This window comes from Biomphalaria glabrata, chromosome 11, assembly GCF_947242115.1.
Source record: "Biomphalaria glabrata chromosome 11, xgBioGlab47.1, whole genome shotgun sequence".
NCBI classification, from domain to species: domain Eukaryota; kingdom Metazoa; phylum Mollusca; class Gastropoda; family Planorbidae; genus Biomphalaria; species Biomphalaria glabrata.
In genome coordinates this window covers 10,571,501-10,590,281 of record NC_074721.1, presented here as the reverse complement: position 1 = coordinate 10,590,281, position 18,781 = coordinate 10,571,501, and the positions used below count along the sequence as shown (strand labels likewise).

At 33.1% G+C, this 18,781-nt stretch overlaps 1 protein-coding gene across 1 annotated transcript; it reads left to right on the top strand.

Moving 5' to 3' along the window:
* Positions 1 to 2,441: 2,441 nt before the first annotated feature.
* LOC106052979 (uncharacterized) lies at positions 2,442 to 6,329 on the top strand. Its single transcript, XM_056045444.1, has 3 exons — positions 2,442 to 2,542; positions 3,745 to 4,296; positions 5,811 to 6,329. Exons 1-3 carry the CDS (start codon positions 2,470 to 2,472, stop codon positions 6,251 to 6,253), a joined length of 1,068 nt encoding a protein of 355 aa, XP_055901419.1. The 5' UTR covers positions 2,442 to 2,469; the 3' UTR covers positions 6,254 to 6,329.
* Positions 6,330 to 18,781: the final 12,452 nt, after the last annotated feature.

Genomic DNA, 18,781 nt, shown 5'->3' with positions numbered 1-18,781 from the left:
CAAAAATGTTGAAAAATGTTATTTAAGGCCCTCTGATTGTTTGGCGCCTTGACCTTTAACATTTATACGTTTACGACCAAAAAAAGAGACAGGAAAACGAGTCGTTAGCTAGCTCGCTATAATTTCGCTCACATTTTACGTAGAGAAATAAAGCCATTTTCTGACTTGTAAAAAAAAAGTTAACTTTCAGATGTACCATTAATTATTTAAGTACAGTAAATTGTAAGTACTAGATCCACAGGTTTGTAGTAAGATTGTTTCAGGTCAATTTCTTTTCGTTTGTTTACCTTTACTGTCATGTGGCCCGCGACACGAGTGTCGATAATTAAAATTGGCCCGCAGATTGAATATAGGTTGGTCATCACTGCTCTATCACATCAACTAGACGACTCCCTGTGAAAACTGGAGGCTAAAACTTGTTATAACAGAATAGAAAACAGAACTAAACAGATATTTCCATTACCACCCTCTATCTATATTGGAGATATTCCTACTTGCAATAATAATTGCAATTTTTTATTGTTGTATCCTGTGTACAGAATACGTAAGTAATAAGAAATCATTTTGCTTCTATATAGCGCTACTTTTATGCTTATAGCATGCTCAGAGCGCTATGGTCCAGTATTATTTCTTGACCATTGGCTATCTGGGAAAATGTTTTCCGTGCAGCCTTTAGGCACTAATCGCACTTCTATCTCTCAAATGATTTTCACTACTTCCACCACACCTTGGCCTTTGATCATTACGTCATGCGCAGGATAATATTATAATATTACAACCCCCACATCAAATAGAAGCGCTATATCTAAGTACACAACCAGATTTACAAATATAATATAAGATTTCTCACCAAGAATGCAAAGTAGAAGAGGAAACACTATAAAGCATTTATAAAATGTCAAAAAATATCAAAAAGCATTCTACATAATCATATTTATATATTAGATGAAATGAGGGCTTAAAGTCAAAGCCTTAACAAAACAATTAAACAATGAAAAAAGAAAAAATATTTCATTGGGGATAAAATGACCGGGGGGTGAAATGACCAGGAATGAAGTGATCGGGGATGAAATGACCGGTCACCGTAAAAATTAAGATCAAATAGAAAATTTGATTAATTTTGTCCTAAATCTGTTTGACACTCAAGTAATTGGACAAAACATTTTAAAAGGAATGTTATATTTAAGATTTGGTGTATATACTAGACTAAAAGTTGGTCTCGGAAGACGGAGATATTTATCAAATGATGCCATCACCTTTGGAAACTGCTAGTTGATGGAGAAAAACGCTAGTTACTTAGTGAAGGTGTTGAAGAGGAAGTAACATCGCTTGCAGAAGTGCGATAGCTCTAAAAGGAGATTAGCTAGAACAATAAGATAAGATATCCAATAATTTGTAGAAAAAAACCAAACTACCTATTTTATTGTTTAAGATTTCTCTTTATTATGAGTATATGTACCCCATATATATAAATATATATATATATATATATATACCCTTTTATCTCGTAAAAAAAAAGGGATACTCCCTTATAAGTGAATGGTGTAAATAGCTTTTTAGGCAGAATTTGCTTTGATTTCTTCTTTGACTACAAAAAGACTAATTTTGAAGCGGCAAATTTTGCCTCATTTCGTGCTTGTGACTAAATCCGTATTTGGGCTCATCCAATTAAGAAGCTTTATCACTCACTTTTGCCTAAGGCCGCCCCGGTGCTTTTTCTGTCAGCAACCGTCATAACCGCAGAAACAATTTTGTCTCCACGCTGTTCCACCATGAAAGATTTCCTTCCACTTACTTATAATAGCGTTAGTTTCAGCCTCTTTGTAAATCAGTCTTGGACGTTGCTGAATATATAGTGTTACGTCACGATTGGAAATTAATTGTTTCGGAAATAGGGGACGTTTTGACCTAGTGACAATCATGTGACTAGTAAAACACGGATAGGGTTTTAGAGACAGAATGAAATAGAAGTCAACCGTAAACAGAGATACTTCCAGAACAACTTAGAAATAAGTCACAGTTTATAAACGTCTAGAGTTAGCTGACATTCGACTGTTCCCTTCATCGCTTTTAAACTTGTTCGACATTCATTATCTGCGTCGACTAACTTTGATTATTCGGCCTTTCGCCGGTGTTATCGGATTAGTTTGAGTGTTGCCTTCATTTGGTTTATCTGCATTAGACATCGCGGAAGCGCCTAACAATAAAAATGAAAACCACTAATGTTTAGATATTTAAGGAAAACAGATTAATTAATAACTTAAATTGGCCGCCAGAGCTTTCCAATATTTCTATTTGGACCCCTGACTAAAACGTTTGCATATCAGGTGTATAGTCCTCTAAGTAGTATACAAATATGGTCCTTAATTGGAAACAAATGTTTAAACTAGTTAATACAAAAAAAAATCCATAACCTAATTAAAGGTTTTATAGGAAATATATAACTTTGCAATACCTGCACTGACCAAGATGTCTCTGCGGTGTGGTGTTGGTTTGAAAATCGTTATTTACATTACTTGTTTTCTACACTTGATATTCTCAGGTAAGTTTATAGATAATATTGTTTTGTCTCAGGGCAGATATACATTTTATCTAGTACGTCTCGATATTAGAGGAAGTAAGAGATATGTCAGGCGATACATGACCACTTGAACAAAATGTTAAAGAAAAAGAAAGACTTGTGTAATATTGTCGCAGGCAAAATGGTTACCAAATTGTACTTGAGTGAATCTTGTGAACACACAGAATAAAAGTGTAAATAGCCAACATAAGTAGGGTACGAACGGAAGTAAGGCATTACTGTGTTGTCCCGATAGTTCAAAATCATTGGGATTGAACCATAGACATAAATAAATATAGACTGGCCGATTAAAGAGTTTTATGAAACGAAAATTTGTGACTTGCAATTTTGTGTACTTTATTATACAGCATTTATGAGCAGTATAAAAGTTAAGTATTTATATCTATTTCAGCCACACACCTATATATATTGTAAATAAGGAGGCAGTGTAGTTTTGTTTAATCTCTAAGAATGAAGATCATGGAATTTTTCATAATTCGGAAATCCGAATAGAATAGATATACATGTTTTCAAGTTACATGAGGTTACTTCCTTCGGCCAGTCTATATTTATTTATGTCTATGAATTGAACCCATTTACGATTAATGAATATTTCGGATTTTACATTAATACTAGAATAAACAAAATTATGAAATAGATCGTGTAATGACATACACCTTGATGTAATGCTATATGCTAGGTGAAACACAGTCCCAAGAGACTACATTGTTTCTGAGGCGATGGGGCGTAATTATGTTTCAAAAGACATGTCGTCTTCTTTTCAATAAAATAATGTAACAGAGAGTTTTGAACTAAAATAGCTTAGAAATAAATATACAATTTTTCTGCTTCATTCATTACTGTGTCTTTGAAACTTACTGTAATTTTCAGTACATAATACACTTTAGTCACTGATCTTTCTTTGTTCATTTAAAGTTTATTTTATTCATAAAAATATCCTAATTTCAATTTCGGATTAAGTGGACTTTCGGATTACCAAATTTTGGATTATCGAAACTCCACTGTAATATTGCATTAATAAAGTTGCATATAGCAGTGCATTTTTTTGCTTCCCAGTTTTGTTTGTTTAAATAGTTTGTTCGACATTCATATTTTTATTTTTTTGTTTGACTAATGTAGACTGAAACTACTGAATTAATAATGTTGAAATAGTTTCTCATCAGATCCATGTGTAGAGCTCGAAGGAAGTGACTACCAGGATCATGTAAAGCTCATCTGCAAGCTCAATCCCCGCTGCAGCTGGTATGACGTCACAACGCTTTACCCACATCGAGTTCAAATCTACGAAAACGACGATCTCCTGGCCTGGGCGTCTACCGAGAAGTCTTACAAAGTCACGCGAACTGGAAGGGAAGTCGTGGAAGAGGTCTTCAAAAACGGCCAGTGGAATTACAAACTCTTCTTCGGCATAGCGCTAGCAAGGAATGAGGACACAAATCTGGTCTACACGTGCATAATTAAAGGAACTACTTCGAAAGGAAAACAGTTCTCTGTAGTTGGCAGGTACTCTTTTGAAGAAGAAGAAGACACTGAAACGACCACTAGATCTACATCTACCACAACCGTACAGGCTTTTAGAAGAAGCACAAAATATTACCCCAGAACCACTCAGCATTATGATTCGCGAACGACAACGAAGAAATATGAAGTGGTGACTAAGCAACAATGGACGACGCAAGCAAATAAAAATATTGGTAGCTCTAAACTAGAACCAGGTAGCTAAAACAAAACACAATTAATTTTTTAAATGACCTCTCCTTCTTCGTTTGCATTCTGGCTATATTTTAGAATGGCCTATATGACAAGTCTAATATCTGAGTCTGAGATGAACTGCCCAGTGATTTCCAGGTCGGCAGTGCTACGGTGGGTGTTTTGGGGCCAGTGTTTTATTGGGGCCTATCAATATAGCATGCAGTTTTGAAGAACATGGTCGGCATTTTCTGATGATGGTCCACAAAGGCAAGTTTTACTAGTCCCAATTTTAAGCTTCCAGAACATTTCTTGTCATTCTGTCGTGCCCCTAAGCTCGCCGAACCCATTTTTTAAAGGAGCAGACACAGTCGTTAGGTATATAGTTAGAGAAACAATGACTCTTTTTACACAATCGGACACACTATACACTATACATAAAAGCTTCAGTAAGTAGGGAGCGGTTAGGTTGTATACGTAAAATACAATTATAAAGCTACGTGTTGAAAAAATGAATGATGCATACGTATTACATAGGGGTGGGGACTGGGGGGTCATGTGACTGTTGACTTCTTGGTAGCAAGTGTGGGAAGACAAAAACCAGATATCAAAAAGATTCAATCTTGATGGTCGAATGGTTTGTTTGCTTAATTCTGTTTTGCTCCTTGAAGAAGTTGTAGAATCCGAGGGTTCATGGATCATAACTTGGCTAGTGCTTTCTCTTACTTCAGTGAGAAGCCCCTACCAATCGTAAGCCCTAAGCGGCTGCCTAGATTGCTTATGCCTAAGACCGGCCCTCCCCCTTCTATAATAGGAGTGATTTTGGTAAATCATTTTTCTACTAAACGTACGATGGTATTATTGCTGCCGGTCGTTGACCTGTAGCACCAAACTGCTAGTAGACAACAAAATCGCTGTAGGCGTAATGTATCTTAACTGATAAAACTTGAGAAAACCTGAATAACTTCTTTTTTCAACAAAACATAAATATAAATTTTTTTATAATATAGACAAAATCAAGTTCATATGAGATCAAATAAATGTAGTAGACTTTAGTAATATTTCGTAACAAAATCTAACTCACTAAAATAAAACAACCTTTCAGTCTCACGTTCTGGAGTCGTGTGTCCTAACTAAGACCAAATAACAACAAAAGCTCCTAAGTTGCAACATTCTTAACCAATCGCTAACTATGACACTCTCTAACGACAGAGTTATCGAAAAGAAACGCTTTGGCTGAAATGAGTTTTTTTTTACAGACAAAATGTTTTTTTAAAATCTTTCGCTTTGTAAATATCATAATACAAATGTTTGGTTTCAATCAACCACCATGTATTATTTTTATGTAGTACTCCTTTACTTACACCTTTCGGAGCTTAATGGATTTTTTTTTTTATTTAGCGTGACCTGTGACTATTTTGCGCTGTTCTAATGAGCGAGTATTGTATTCTAGAGGCACCATTAAAATATTTTTATTTAAACTTAATGCGATAAAACAAAACTTTGCCTTAAACTTATTTCGTCTTGACTTTGTTCGCAGAAATGAGACCATGTCTATCTTTAAAGGCTGGCCAGCAAGAAACGAATTCTCCTTCCCCGTCAGATCAATTCACATTTAACTGCAGAGTTAACAAATGCAATAGTACTGACAAATGGTCACTAACCTCCATCAGGCTTATCAAACTGAACGGCGATATTCAAATCGCATTGGCAAACATTGAAAGACCTAGAGGCGTTGTGGAAGCATTGACCAGCCAGAACTCTTTTCAGAACTTCCGAGTCTCCGGGACTGTGCGTGATGGAGTAAACAGCTTCCTTCGTGTGGACTGGAAGCTTTCTGATGCCACGGATTTTGGTCTCTATCAATGCCTCGTAACCTACAGGGATTCCCAAGGAAAAACAAATACCTTGAAGGAAAACATTGAGTTCAAGTCAAGCACGAGTTTCGTTGGGGACCTAATTAACTCGATTAGAAAAAAGTAATTTGGACACATTGGTCATTTCTTTGTTTTTTCAAAGACATAAAGACTATAGTATAAGATAATTATTTAATAGAAATAAATATATCTATGAATAATTGTGTTACCATTTTTACATCCTAAAAAAATTAGGCACCGGCACCATGATAACATATTAAAAATAAATGTATAAGCAGTTTGCACTTTGATATATGCACAGCTCATATTCTTATTCCCATCGCCAACAACAGATAGAAAACAATGGTTACAAGGTAATGCCTGTGTACATTAAAACAAAGGTGCTGTTACAAGGTAATGCTTGTGTACTTTAAAACAATGGTGCTGTTACAAGGTAATGCTTGTGTACTTTAAAACAATGGTGCTGTTACAAGGTAATGCCTGTGTACTTTAAAACAATGGTGCTGTTACAAGGTAATGCTTGTGTACTTTAAAACAATGGTGCTGTTACAAGGTAATGCTTGTGTACTTTAAAACAATGGTGCTGTTACAAGGTAATGCTTGTGTACTTTAAAAAATGGTGCTGTTACAAGGTAATGCTTGTGTACTTTAAAACAATGGTGCTGTTACAGGTAATGCTTGTGTACTCTAAAACAATGGTGCTGTTACAAGGTAATGCCTGTGTACTTTAAAACAATGGTGCTGTTACAAGGTAATGCTTGTGTACTTTAAAACAATGGTGCTGTTACAGGTAATGCTTGTGTACTCTAAAACAATGATGCTGTTACAGGTAATGCCTGTGTACTTTAAAACAATGGTGCTGTTACAAGGTAATGCTTGTGTACTTTAAAACAATGTTGCTGTTACAGGTAATGCCTGTGTACTCTAAAACAATGGTGCTGTTACAACGTAATGCTTGTGTACTTTAAAACAATGGTGCTGTTACAGGTAATGCCTGTGTACTTTAAAACAATGGTGCTGTTACAGGTAATGCTTGTGTACTTTAAAACAATGGTGCTGTTACAGGTAATGCTTGTGTACTCTAAAACAATGTTGCTGTTACAGGTAATGCCTGTGTACTCTAAAACAATGGTGCTGTTACAAGGTAATGCTTGTGTACTTTAAAACAATGGTGCTGTTACAGGTAATGCCTGTGTACTTTAAAACAATGGTGCTGTTACAGGTAATGCTTGTGTACTTTAAAACAATGGTGCTGTTATAGGTAATGCTTGTGTACTCTAAAACAATGGTGCTGTTACAGGTAATGCCTGTGTACTTTAAAACAATGGTGCTGTTACAGGTAATGCCTGTGTACTTTAAAACAATGGTGCTGTTTCAGGTAATGCCTGTGTACTTTAAAACAATGGTGCTGTTACAAGGTAATGCTTGTGTACTCTAAAACAATGGTGCTGTTACAGGTAATGCATGTGTACTTTAAAACAATGGTGCTGTTACAAGGTAATGCCTGTGTACTCTAAAACAATGGTGCTGTTACAGGTAATGCTTGTGTACTCTAAAACAATGGTGCTGTTACAGGTAATGCCTGTGTACTTTAAAACAATGGTGCTGTTACAAGGTAATGCCTGTGTACTCTAAAACAATGGTGCTGTTACAGGTAATGCTTGTGTACTCTAAAACAATGGTGCTGTTACAAGGTAATGCCTGTGTACTCTAAAACAATGGTGCTGTTACAGGTAATGCTTATGTACTCTAAAACAATGATGCTGTTACAGGTAATGCTTGTGTACTCTAAAACAATGATGCTGTTACAAGGTAATGTCTGTGTACTCTAAAACAATGGTGCTGTTACAGGTAATGCTTGTGTACTCTAAAAAAATGATGCTGTTACAAGGTAATGCCTGTGTACTCTAAAACAATGGTGCTGTTACAGGTAATGCTTGTGTACTCTAAAACAATGGTGCTGTTACAAGGTAATGCCTGTGTACTCTAAAACAATGGTGCTGTTACAGGTAATGCTTGTGTACTCTAAAACAATGATGCTGTTAAAGTTAATGCTTGTGTACTCTAAAACAAGAATGGTGTTACAGGTAATGCTTGTGTACTCTAAAACAATGGTGCTGTTACAGGTAATGCTTGTGTACTCTAAAACAATGGTGCTGTTACAGGTAATGCCTGTGTACTTTAAAACAATGGTGCTGTTACAAGGTAATGCTTGTGTACTCTAAAACAATGGTGCTGTTACAGGTAATGCATGTGTACTTTAAAACAATGGTGCTGTTACAAGGTAATGCCTGTGTACTCTAAAACAATGGTGCTGTTACAGGTAATGCTTGTGTACTCTAAAACAATGGTGCTGTTACAGGTAATGCCTGTGTACTTTAAAACAATGGTGCTGTTACAAGGTAATGCCTGTGTACTCTAAAACAATGGTGCTGTTACAGGTAATGCTTGTGTACTCTAAAACAATGGTGCTGTTACAAGGTAATGCCTGTGTACTCTAAAACAATGGTGCTGTTACAGGTAATGCTTGTGTACTCTAAAACAATGATGCTGTTACAGGTAATGCTTGTGTACTCTAAAACAATGATGCTGTTACAAGGTAATGTCTGTGTACTCTAAAACAATGGTGCTGTTACAGGTAATGCTTGTGTACTCTAAAACAATGATGCTGTTACAAGGTAATGCCTGTGTACTCTAAAACAATGGTGCTGTTTCAGGTAATGCTTGTGTACTCTAAAACAATGGTGCTGTTACAAGGTAATGCCTGTGTACTCTAAAACAATGGTGCTGTTACAGGTAATGTTTGTGTACTCTAAAACAATGATGCTGTTAAAGTTAATGCTTGTGTACTCTAAAACAATGATGGTGTTACAGGTAATGCTTGTGTACTCTAAAACAATGGTGCTGTTACAGGTAATGCTTGTGTACTCTAAAACAATGGTGATGTTAAAGTTAATGCTTGTGTACTCTAAAACAATGGTGCTGTTACAGGTAATGCTTGTGTACTCTAAAACAATGGTGCTGTTACAGGTAATGCTTGTGTACTCTAAAACAATGATGCTGTTACAGGTAATGCTTGTGTACTCTAAAACAATGGTGCTGTTACAGGTAATACTTGTGTACTCTAAAACAATAGTGCTGTTACAGGTAATGCTTGTGTACTCTAGCTGGGTAGGATTGAGTTTTAAAATCTACATTCACATCATAGGTGGAAAATTTTATAGGGAGATGTAAATTTTGCGTGACCCTTTTGTGGCGCAAATAGATGGATGATGTAGGCTAAAAGTATACAATTTTTTTTTGTCCCCTTATAGATACGTAAATTAGTATATCAGAGAAATAGAACACTTTGAAAAATACTGTAACGATAATGTTTTATTATTAAATTTAAAAAAGACCAAAGAAATGATAATCGATTTCAGTAGGGAAAAGAAAAGAAAAGAAGGAAAATGATATTGTTTCTGTAGCTGGAGAGACTATTTAAATAGTGCAAAATTTTAAATACCTCGGTACTATCCTAGACACGGGGTCGGCAACCTGCGGCTCGCGATCCACATGCGGCTCTTTGGATGTGAAGCTGCGTCTCTTTCGTTCCATACGCAAATATTATTTATTTTATCAATTTTTTTTTTCAAAAAGTTCTTAATCGTTTAAAGAGAATTAGGCACTGATTCTATCTTCAGCCACTTGTACTCGCTTTTCACCACACCCCTCCCCCATTACACGGGTCCTCACTGTAGTCAGTCCGTCGGAAGCTCTTGAATGACGCCTTCATCTGATGCTTCTATGTACGCTTTAATTCACTTTTGGCTGTGACGTATAGTTTATTGTTTCAGGTAAATGAGTTAGGATTCTTACGTTTCACTGAATAATACACCAAGAAGAGCTTTTAGACAAAACGATTCAGGCCAAAATAGTTAAGGTCATAAGTTCGGTAATCAAAATTTTTATTAGCATCTTGTCAAAAGCACTTAACCATCGTCAGTTTAAAGAATTCTTAAGCGAACTGGAAACTCTGTATTCCGATCTCCTTCACAATAAAGTATGATGGCTTTCCAAAGGTAGGATGTTGAAACGTTTTGATTGTGCTTGAATGAATTAAATACATTCCTAAATGAAAAAGACATTTATCACCCTGAATTAAAGAACGGCAAAAGGTTGGAAAAAAATTTAACTTTACATAACAGCGAAATTAAATGAGCTAAATGTTAAACCACAAAAAAAAAATGTAAACCCAGCCGATGCTTGGGTAGAAGATTAGCCTTCTTATGAAAAAAATAAATTACTGCAGAAGAGCGTAAGTTACATTTTTTTCAATGTCTATAGAAATATCGCGATAAAATCAGTGCAACTGATGACATGAAATACTTCAGCTCGGTTACAAAAAATAATAATTCAAAGATGAATTTGTTGACAGTTTTCTATGACAGTTATATGAATATACAAACTAACATAATTTCTAGCATTACTAGTAAATCAACACATATTTTAACGAAATCCATATTATTCTTTTGAAATTGAAACTGGATTTCTAGAAATGTCATTGATTGAAAGTAAAACTTTGTAGAGTTGAAAATTTAAAGAGTTGAAATGCAAGTTGGAAGAGTTGAAAGTCCAAAAATGCATGTACGTAACGTAACAAGTGGACATCTTTAAAAAAAAATGCCGCGAGTTGATTCGGCGAAAAAAAATAATGATCCAGTTAGCAGCATTGAGGTGAAGAAGTTGGCATTTCGAGTGCTATATTCGGATCTACATATTCGTCCGAGCAAGAGTTGTCTTGCATGATATTATAAAAAGTAAGAAACCAACAAACAAATTAAATTTAGAGTCGTGTTTGAAACTAAAAACAACAAGTTATGAGCCAAATGTATGCAAAATTTCTAAAATTAAAGCCATCGCTCCCATTGAATTTGTTTGCTTAATTGCTTGTTATTGAAGTATAAGATGGTGTTGCAAATAAATGTTTAATTGCTTTATTCGCTACCAATATAAACAAAATAATTATCTAATGATGATATAAATATATATTATCTACTTTTGCTGTGAAAACTACTTATATATAAATAAAAAAATATTTTGTCTTATGAAACAAATCTTTTTTTTTCATAAAAAAATGGTAATATGAGTACTACGTAATGTATGCAAAAAAAAAAAAAAAAAAAAAAAAAAAAAAAAACGTTCTGGCTCTTTAAAAGTTTAAAATGTTTTAATTGCAATTTTTGGCTCTTTCGACTCAAAAGGTTGTCGACCCCTGAAATATACCACCAATTTTCCCTATTTGGTATACGTGGACAGGAAAAAAATATATTTGATCACAAAACAAACACTAACATCTATAAAAATGTAAATATACAAACAAACCAGTTTATAGGCAATTCGACTCTAAATTGTCCTCTTCATATGTATATAGTAATATTTTTGGTTAGATGAAAAGAAATTATGTACCCTTGCCAAAGATTAGCTTCATCTAAGTTTAACATTATTTTTAATAGACTTATAAAAGACATCCATGGAAGTGTGTCTAAAACGCATGCTTTTCTAGTCAGTGGCGTAGAAAGATGTTTATAGTTCAACAGTTACGCAAGGCAGAGCATATATCCTGCATTAGGAACGATCTTGCGAAAGATTAATTACTTTAGCAAGCTGAAAATTGATAGGAGTAACATAGGTGACTCCCGAAAACTTTTAAAGACCAACTTACGCGCCATCTCGATTCAACTTACATAGAAGAGAGAAACATAGATGCCTACAGCTTACGAACAATGCAGTTGGAGATTTTAAAAAATTCATCTTGGTTATTAGATAGTAGAATTGTCCATCCTGACATTTTGCGAGTACATCACACATACAGATTTTGTATTAAATCCTAGAAATCTGTGAGTTGTTAAAAATACTTTGCTAGTGCAGTGGCGGCGCAACGTGTAGCTAACGTGAGAAACCATTTAAGGCAAAGTGGTTTGTGGGACCTCGCGCAGAGACATGGAAAGTTTAAAATAGCAATGCAGACAATGTTCAGGCATTCACCAACAAATGCTTACCACATATAATGAGTGCTAAATGGTCCCCCTAAAATTGACAAACTAAAATATGGTGAAAGCAGCACAGCAAACACCAATAAAGCAGGAAATCAAATAATGCAAATGGAACTGGATTGGGCAGAACATGTTGAAGGATAAGGGAAAATGTTGTAGTGTCGGCTCTGAACTGCAACCCACATGGGAAGATAAAGGCTGTAAGATCAAAGTAAATATGGAAGAGAGCAATATAAATAAAAAAAAAAGAAAGCAAGGTGGACATGGTCCCAACAGACATCACCAGTGAACAGTGTACGATGGCAAAGTACTAATGCGACCCTTTTACTCACTTTGACTTTAAAAGGCTAAATAAAAAAAAATCAAGTGAATGAATGAAATAGTTTGTTTTTTATAAACCACACGGCACATCCTGCCATACTTGGTGATTGCGTATCGCTTTTACACAAAAAGTCAGTTAAAATGTATTAAACCTATGTTATGTGATATTTTCTTGTTTCTTTTTGGTAAATATTCCCATGCATCCTCCAATCTCTAGGCGTAGTTTAAAATTTTTTAATTCGCCATAGAAATCGAGAATTCCGTCAATTTTGTAGTATAATGCCGTTTGATGTTTTGTTTTTAAAGAACTAGACAAGTGTAGCTGTCAAAAATATTATTCAAGATACAGAAGTATTAAAATTACAAAGAAAGCTAGATGAACATTTTCAAGTAATAGTTCGGATTTCCTCTCCGTTTTAAGAAAAGAATATAAATTTATTCAGACAAATTTTTATTGTTTAAGCTACCGTAGTACATATTCTTTTTTTTTACACTTAAAAAAAAAAGAAAGTAAAAAAAGTATTTTAAAAACCAAATGCAGCCATGAGACTTTGAACCATGTACCTTTAGCTCTCAAATCCAACGTCCAAAGTAATTGCAACAGAACCGATGTCAATTTAAAAAATTGAAATTATATAACCATATTTTTTGAATTAAATTGTCTTTCATCAAAATAGATCTACTTTTTTTTTTGCACTATTTTATTAAATATTATTTCATTATTTGTTCAAAATGCAGAAATTTATAAAAAATAAAATATTAGATTTGATTTAAAACAGTTTAGTAAAAGAAAAGATAATGTTTTATGAAGTTGACTTTTCAAATTGAAAAACTAGTATTTTTTTATATGAATTAAAAATAGATGTCATCTTTTTCCAACAGTTATCAGCCTTTGACGACTACCTTTCGGTAGATTATTTTCGTAGTACAATGATATAGAGAACTCTTTGGACATTTTAAATAGCAAAAATTTGCATATTTTTTCGAAAAAAATTGTTATATAAAGTAAGTAGAAACATTCTCATAACATACATCAATTCCATTTTGCATTGTATATTAAAAACATTTTAACAAACAAATTTAGATATTATTTATCTAGTTAAACATATAAATATAATGTTTAAACTTGTACTTTTTGAATAAAAACCAATTTTACTTTGTATCTCTTTTTTATAAAATTTCGAAGATATTGTCTTTCAGTTGCCGATAACATAAGATGTATAAAATATACTACCAATTTTCCCTATTTGGACATTTTAAATAGCAATATTTTGCATATTTTGTCAAAAAAAATTGTTATATAAAGTAAGTAGAAACATTCTCATAACATAAATCAATTCCATTTTTGCATTGTATATTAAAAACATTTTAACAAACAAATTTAGATATTATTTATTTAGTTAAACATATAAATATAATGTTTAAACTTGTACTTTTTTGAATAAAAACCAATTTTACATTGTATATTTTTTTATAAAATTTCGAAGATATTGATCTTTCAGTTGCCGAATATTTGTAGTTTATAAAATATACCACCAATTTTCCCTATTTGGTATACGTGGACAGGAAAAAGTATATTTGATTACAAAACAAACACTAACATCTATAAAAAGGTAGATATAAAAACAAACCAGTTTATAGGCAATTCGTACTCTAAATTGTCCTCTTCATATGTATTGTAACTTTTTGGTTAGATGAAAAGAAATTATGTACCCTTGCCAAAGATTAGCTTCATCTAAGTTTAACCTTATTTTAAATAGACAGTTTATAGGCAATTGGTACTCTAAATTGTCCTCTTCGTATGTATTGTAGCATTTTTGGTTAGATGAAAAGAAATTATGAACCCTTGCCAAAGATTAGCTTCATCTAAGTTTAACCTTATTTTAAAAAGACTTATAAAAGACATCCATGGAAGTGTGTCTAAAACGCATGCTTTTCTAGTCAGTGGCGTAGAAAGATGTTTATAGTTCAACAGTTACGCAAGGCAGAGCATATATCCTGCATTAGGAACGATCTTGCGCAAGATTAATACTTTAGCAAGCTGAAAATTGATAGGAGTAACATAGGTGACTCCCGAAAACTTTTAAAGACCAACTTACGCGCCATCTCGATTCAACTTACATAGAAGAGAGAAACATAGATGCCGACAGCTTACGAACAATGCAGTTGGAGATTTTAAAAAATTCATCTTGGTTATTAGATAGTAGAATTGTCCATCCTGACATTTTGCGAGTACATCACACATACAGATTTTGTATTAAATCCTAGAAATCTGTGAGTTGTTTAAAATACTTTGCTAGTGCTGTGGCGGCGCAACGTGTAGCTAACGTGAGAAACCACTTAAAGCAAAGTGGTTTGTGGGACCTCGCGCAGAGACATGGAAAGTTTGAAATAGCAATGCATATAATGTTCAGGAAATCACCAACAAATGCTTACCACATATAATGGGTGCTAAATGGCCCCTCAAAAAATTGACAATCTACAATGTGGTGAAAGCAGCACAGCAAACACCAATAAAGCAGGAAATCAAATAATGGAAATGGAACTGGATTGGACAGAACATGTTGAAGGATAAGGGAAAATGCTGCAGTGTCGGCTCTGAACTGCAACCCACATGGGAAGATAAAGGCTGTAAGATCAAAGTAAATATGGACGAGAGCAATATAAATAAAAAAAGAAAGCAAGGTGGACATGGTCTCAACAGACATCACCAGTGAACAGTGTACGATGGCAAAGTACTAATGCGACCCTGTTACTCACTTGGACTTTAAAGGGCTAAATAAAAAAAAATCAAGTGAATGAATGAAATAGTTTGTTTTTTATAAACCACACGGCACATCCAGCAATACTTGGTGATTGCGTATCGCTTTTACACAAAACGTCAGTTAAAATGTATTACATCTATGTTATGTGATATTTTCTTGTTTCTTTTTGGTAAATATTCCCATGCATCCCCCAATCTCTAGGTGTAGTTTAAAATTTTTTTTATTCGCCGTTGAAATTGAGAATTTCGTCAATTTTGTAGTATAATGCCGTTTGATGTTTTGTTTTTAAAGAACTAGACAAGTGTAGCTGTCAAAAATATTATTCAAGATACAGAAGTATTAAAATTACAAAGAAAGATAGATGAGCATTTTCAAGTAATAGTTCGGATTTCCTCTCCGTTTTTAGAAAAGAATATAAATTTATTCAGACAAAAATTTTTATTTTTTAAGCTACCGTAGTACATATCCTTTTTTTTTTACACTTAAAAAAAAAGAAAAGTAAAAAAGTATTTTAAAAAACAAATGCACCCATAAGACTTTGAACTATGTACCTATAGCTCTCAAATCCAAAGTCCAACGTAATTGCCACAGAACCGATGGTAATATTAAAAGTTGAAATTATATAACCATATTTTTGAATTAAATTGTCTTTTATCAAATTAGATCTACATTTTTTTTGCACTATTTTATTAAATATTTTTTTATTATTTGTTCAAAATGCAGAAATTTATAAAAAAATAAAATATTAGATTTGATTTAAAACAGTTTAGTAAAAGAAAAGATAATGTTTTATGAAGTTGACTTTTCAAATTGAAAAACTAGTATTTTTTTATATGAATTAAAAATAGATGCCATTTTTTTCCAACAGTTATCAGCCTTTGATGATGACCTTTCGGTAGATTATTTTCGTAGTACAATGATATAGATAACTCTTTGGACATTTTAAATAGCAAAATTTTGCATATTTTGCTGAAAAAAAATTGTTATATAAAGTAAGTAGAAACATTCTCATAACATACATCAATTCCATTTTTGCATTGTATAATGAAATAATTTTAACAAACAATTTTAGATATTATTTATCTAGTTAAATATAATAATATAATGTTTAAACTTGTACTTTTTGAATAAAAACCAACTTTACATTGTATATCTTTTTTATAAAATTTCGAAGATATTGATATTTCAGTTGCGGTGTTCCGTAACCTATGAAATATACCACCAATTTTCCCTATTTGGTATACGTGGACAGGAAAAAAGTATATTTGATTACAAAACAAACACTAACATCTATAAAAATGTAAATATACAAACAAACCAGTTTATAGGCAATTCGACTCTAAATTGTCCTCTTCATATGTATTGTAACATTTTTGGTTAGATGAAAAGAAATTATGTACCCTTGCCAAAGATTAGCTTAATCTAATTTTAACCTTATTTTAAATAGACTTATAAAAGACATCCATGGAAGTGTGTCTAAAACGCATGCTTTTCTAGTCAGTGGCGTAGAAAGATGTTTATAGTTCAACAGTTACGCAAGGCAGAGCATATATCCTGCATTAGGAACGATCTTGCGCAAGATTAATTACTTTAGCAAGCTGAAAATTGATAGGAGTAACATAGGTGACTCCCGAAAACTTTTAAAGACCAACTTACGCGCCATCTCGATTCAACTTACATAGAAGAGAGAAACATAGATGCCGACAGCTTACGAACAATGCAGTTGGTGATAAAAAAAAATTCACCTCGCTTATTAGATAGTAGAAGTGTCCATCCTGACATTTTGCGAGTATATCACACATACAGATTTTGTATTAAATCCTAGAAATCTGTGAGTTGTAGAAATACTTTGCTAGTGCATTTGAGGCGCAACGTGTAGCTAACGTGAGAAACCATTTAAGGCAAAGTGGTTTGTGGGACCTCGCGCAGAGACATGGAAAGTTTAAAATAGCAATGCAGACAATGTTCAGGCATTCACCAACAAATGCTTACCACATATAATGAGTGCTAAATGGTCCCCCTAAAATTGACAAACTAAAATATGGTGAAAGCAGCACAGCAAACACCAATAAAGCAGGAAATCAAATAATGCAAATGGAACTGGATTGGGCAGAACATGTTGAAGGATAAGGGAAAATGTTGTAGTGTCGGCTCTGAACTGCAACCCACATGGGAAGATAAAGGCTGTAAGATCAAAGTAAATATGGAAGAGAGCAATATAAATAAAAAAAAAGAAAGCAAGGTGGACATGGTCCCAACAGACATCACCAGTGAACAGTGTACGATGGCAAAGTACTAATGCGACCCTTTTACTCACTTTGACTTTAAAAGGCTAAATAAAAAAAAATCAAGTGAATGAATGAAATAGTTTGTTTTTTATAAACCACACGGCACATCCTGCCATACTTGGTGATTGCGTATCGCTTTTACACAAAACGTCAGTTAAAATGTATTACATCTATGTTATGTGATATTTTCTTGTTTCTTTTTGGTAAATATTCCCATGCATCCTCCAATCTCTAGGCGTAGTTTAAAATTTTTTAATTCGCCATAGAAATCGAGAATTCCGTCAATTTTGTAGTATAATGCCGTTTGATGTTTTGTTTTTAAAGAACTAGACAAGTGTAGCTGTCAAAAATATTATTCAAGATACAGAAGTATTAAAATTACAAAGAAAGCTAGATGAACATTTTCAAGTAATAGTTCGGATTTCCTCTCCGTTTTAAGAAAAGAATATAAATTTATTCAGACAAATTTTTATTGTTTAAGCTACCGTAGTACATATTCTTTTTTTTTACACTTAAAAAAAAAAGAAAGTAAAAAAAGTATTTTAAAAACCAAATGCAGCCATGAGACTTTGAACCATGTACCTTTAGCTCTCAAATCCAACGTCCAAAGTAATTGCAACAGAACCGATGTCAATTTAAAAAATTGAAATTATATAACCATATTTTTTGAATTAAATTGTCTTTCATCAAAATAGATCTACTTTTTTTTTTGCACTATTTTATTAAATATTATTTCATTATTTGTTCAAAATGCAGAAATTTATAAAAAATAAAATATTAGATTTGATTTAAAACAGTTTAGTAAAAGAAAAGATAATGTTTTATGAAGTTGACTTTTCAAATTGAAAAACTAGTATTTTTTTATATGAATTAAAAATAGATGTCATCTTTTTCCAACAGTTATCAGCCTTTGACGACTACCTTTCGGTAGATTATTTTCGTAGTACAATGATATAGAGAACTCTTTGGACATTTTAAATAGCAAAAATTTGCATATTTTTTCGAAAAAAATTGTTATATAAAGTAAGTAGAAACATTCTCATAACATACATCAATTCCATTTTGCATTGTATATTAAAAACATTTTAACAAACAAATTTAGATATTATTTATCTAGTTAAACATATAAATATAATGTTTAAACTTGTACTTTTTGAATAAAAACCAATTTTACTTTGTATCTCTTTTTTATAAAATTTCGAAGATATTGTCTTTCAGTTGCCGA

What these genes read in the sequence shown, in the direction of transcription:
- LOC106052979 (XM_056045444.1), top strand. Translation starts at nt 2,470, where the DNA reads ATGTCTCTGCGGTGTGGTGTTGGTTTGAAAATCGTTATTTACATTACT. An exon ending in TCTACACTTGATATTCTCAG is followed by an intron (nt 2,543 to 3,744) that starts GTAAGTTTATAG and finishes GTTTCTCATCAG; the next exon opens with ATCCATGTGTAGAGCTCGAA. An exon ending in TAGCTCTAAACTAGAACCAG is followed by an intron (nt 4,297 to 5,810) that starts GTAGCTAAAACA and finishes CTTTGTTCGCAG; the next exon opens with AAATGAGACCATGTCTATCT.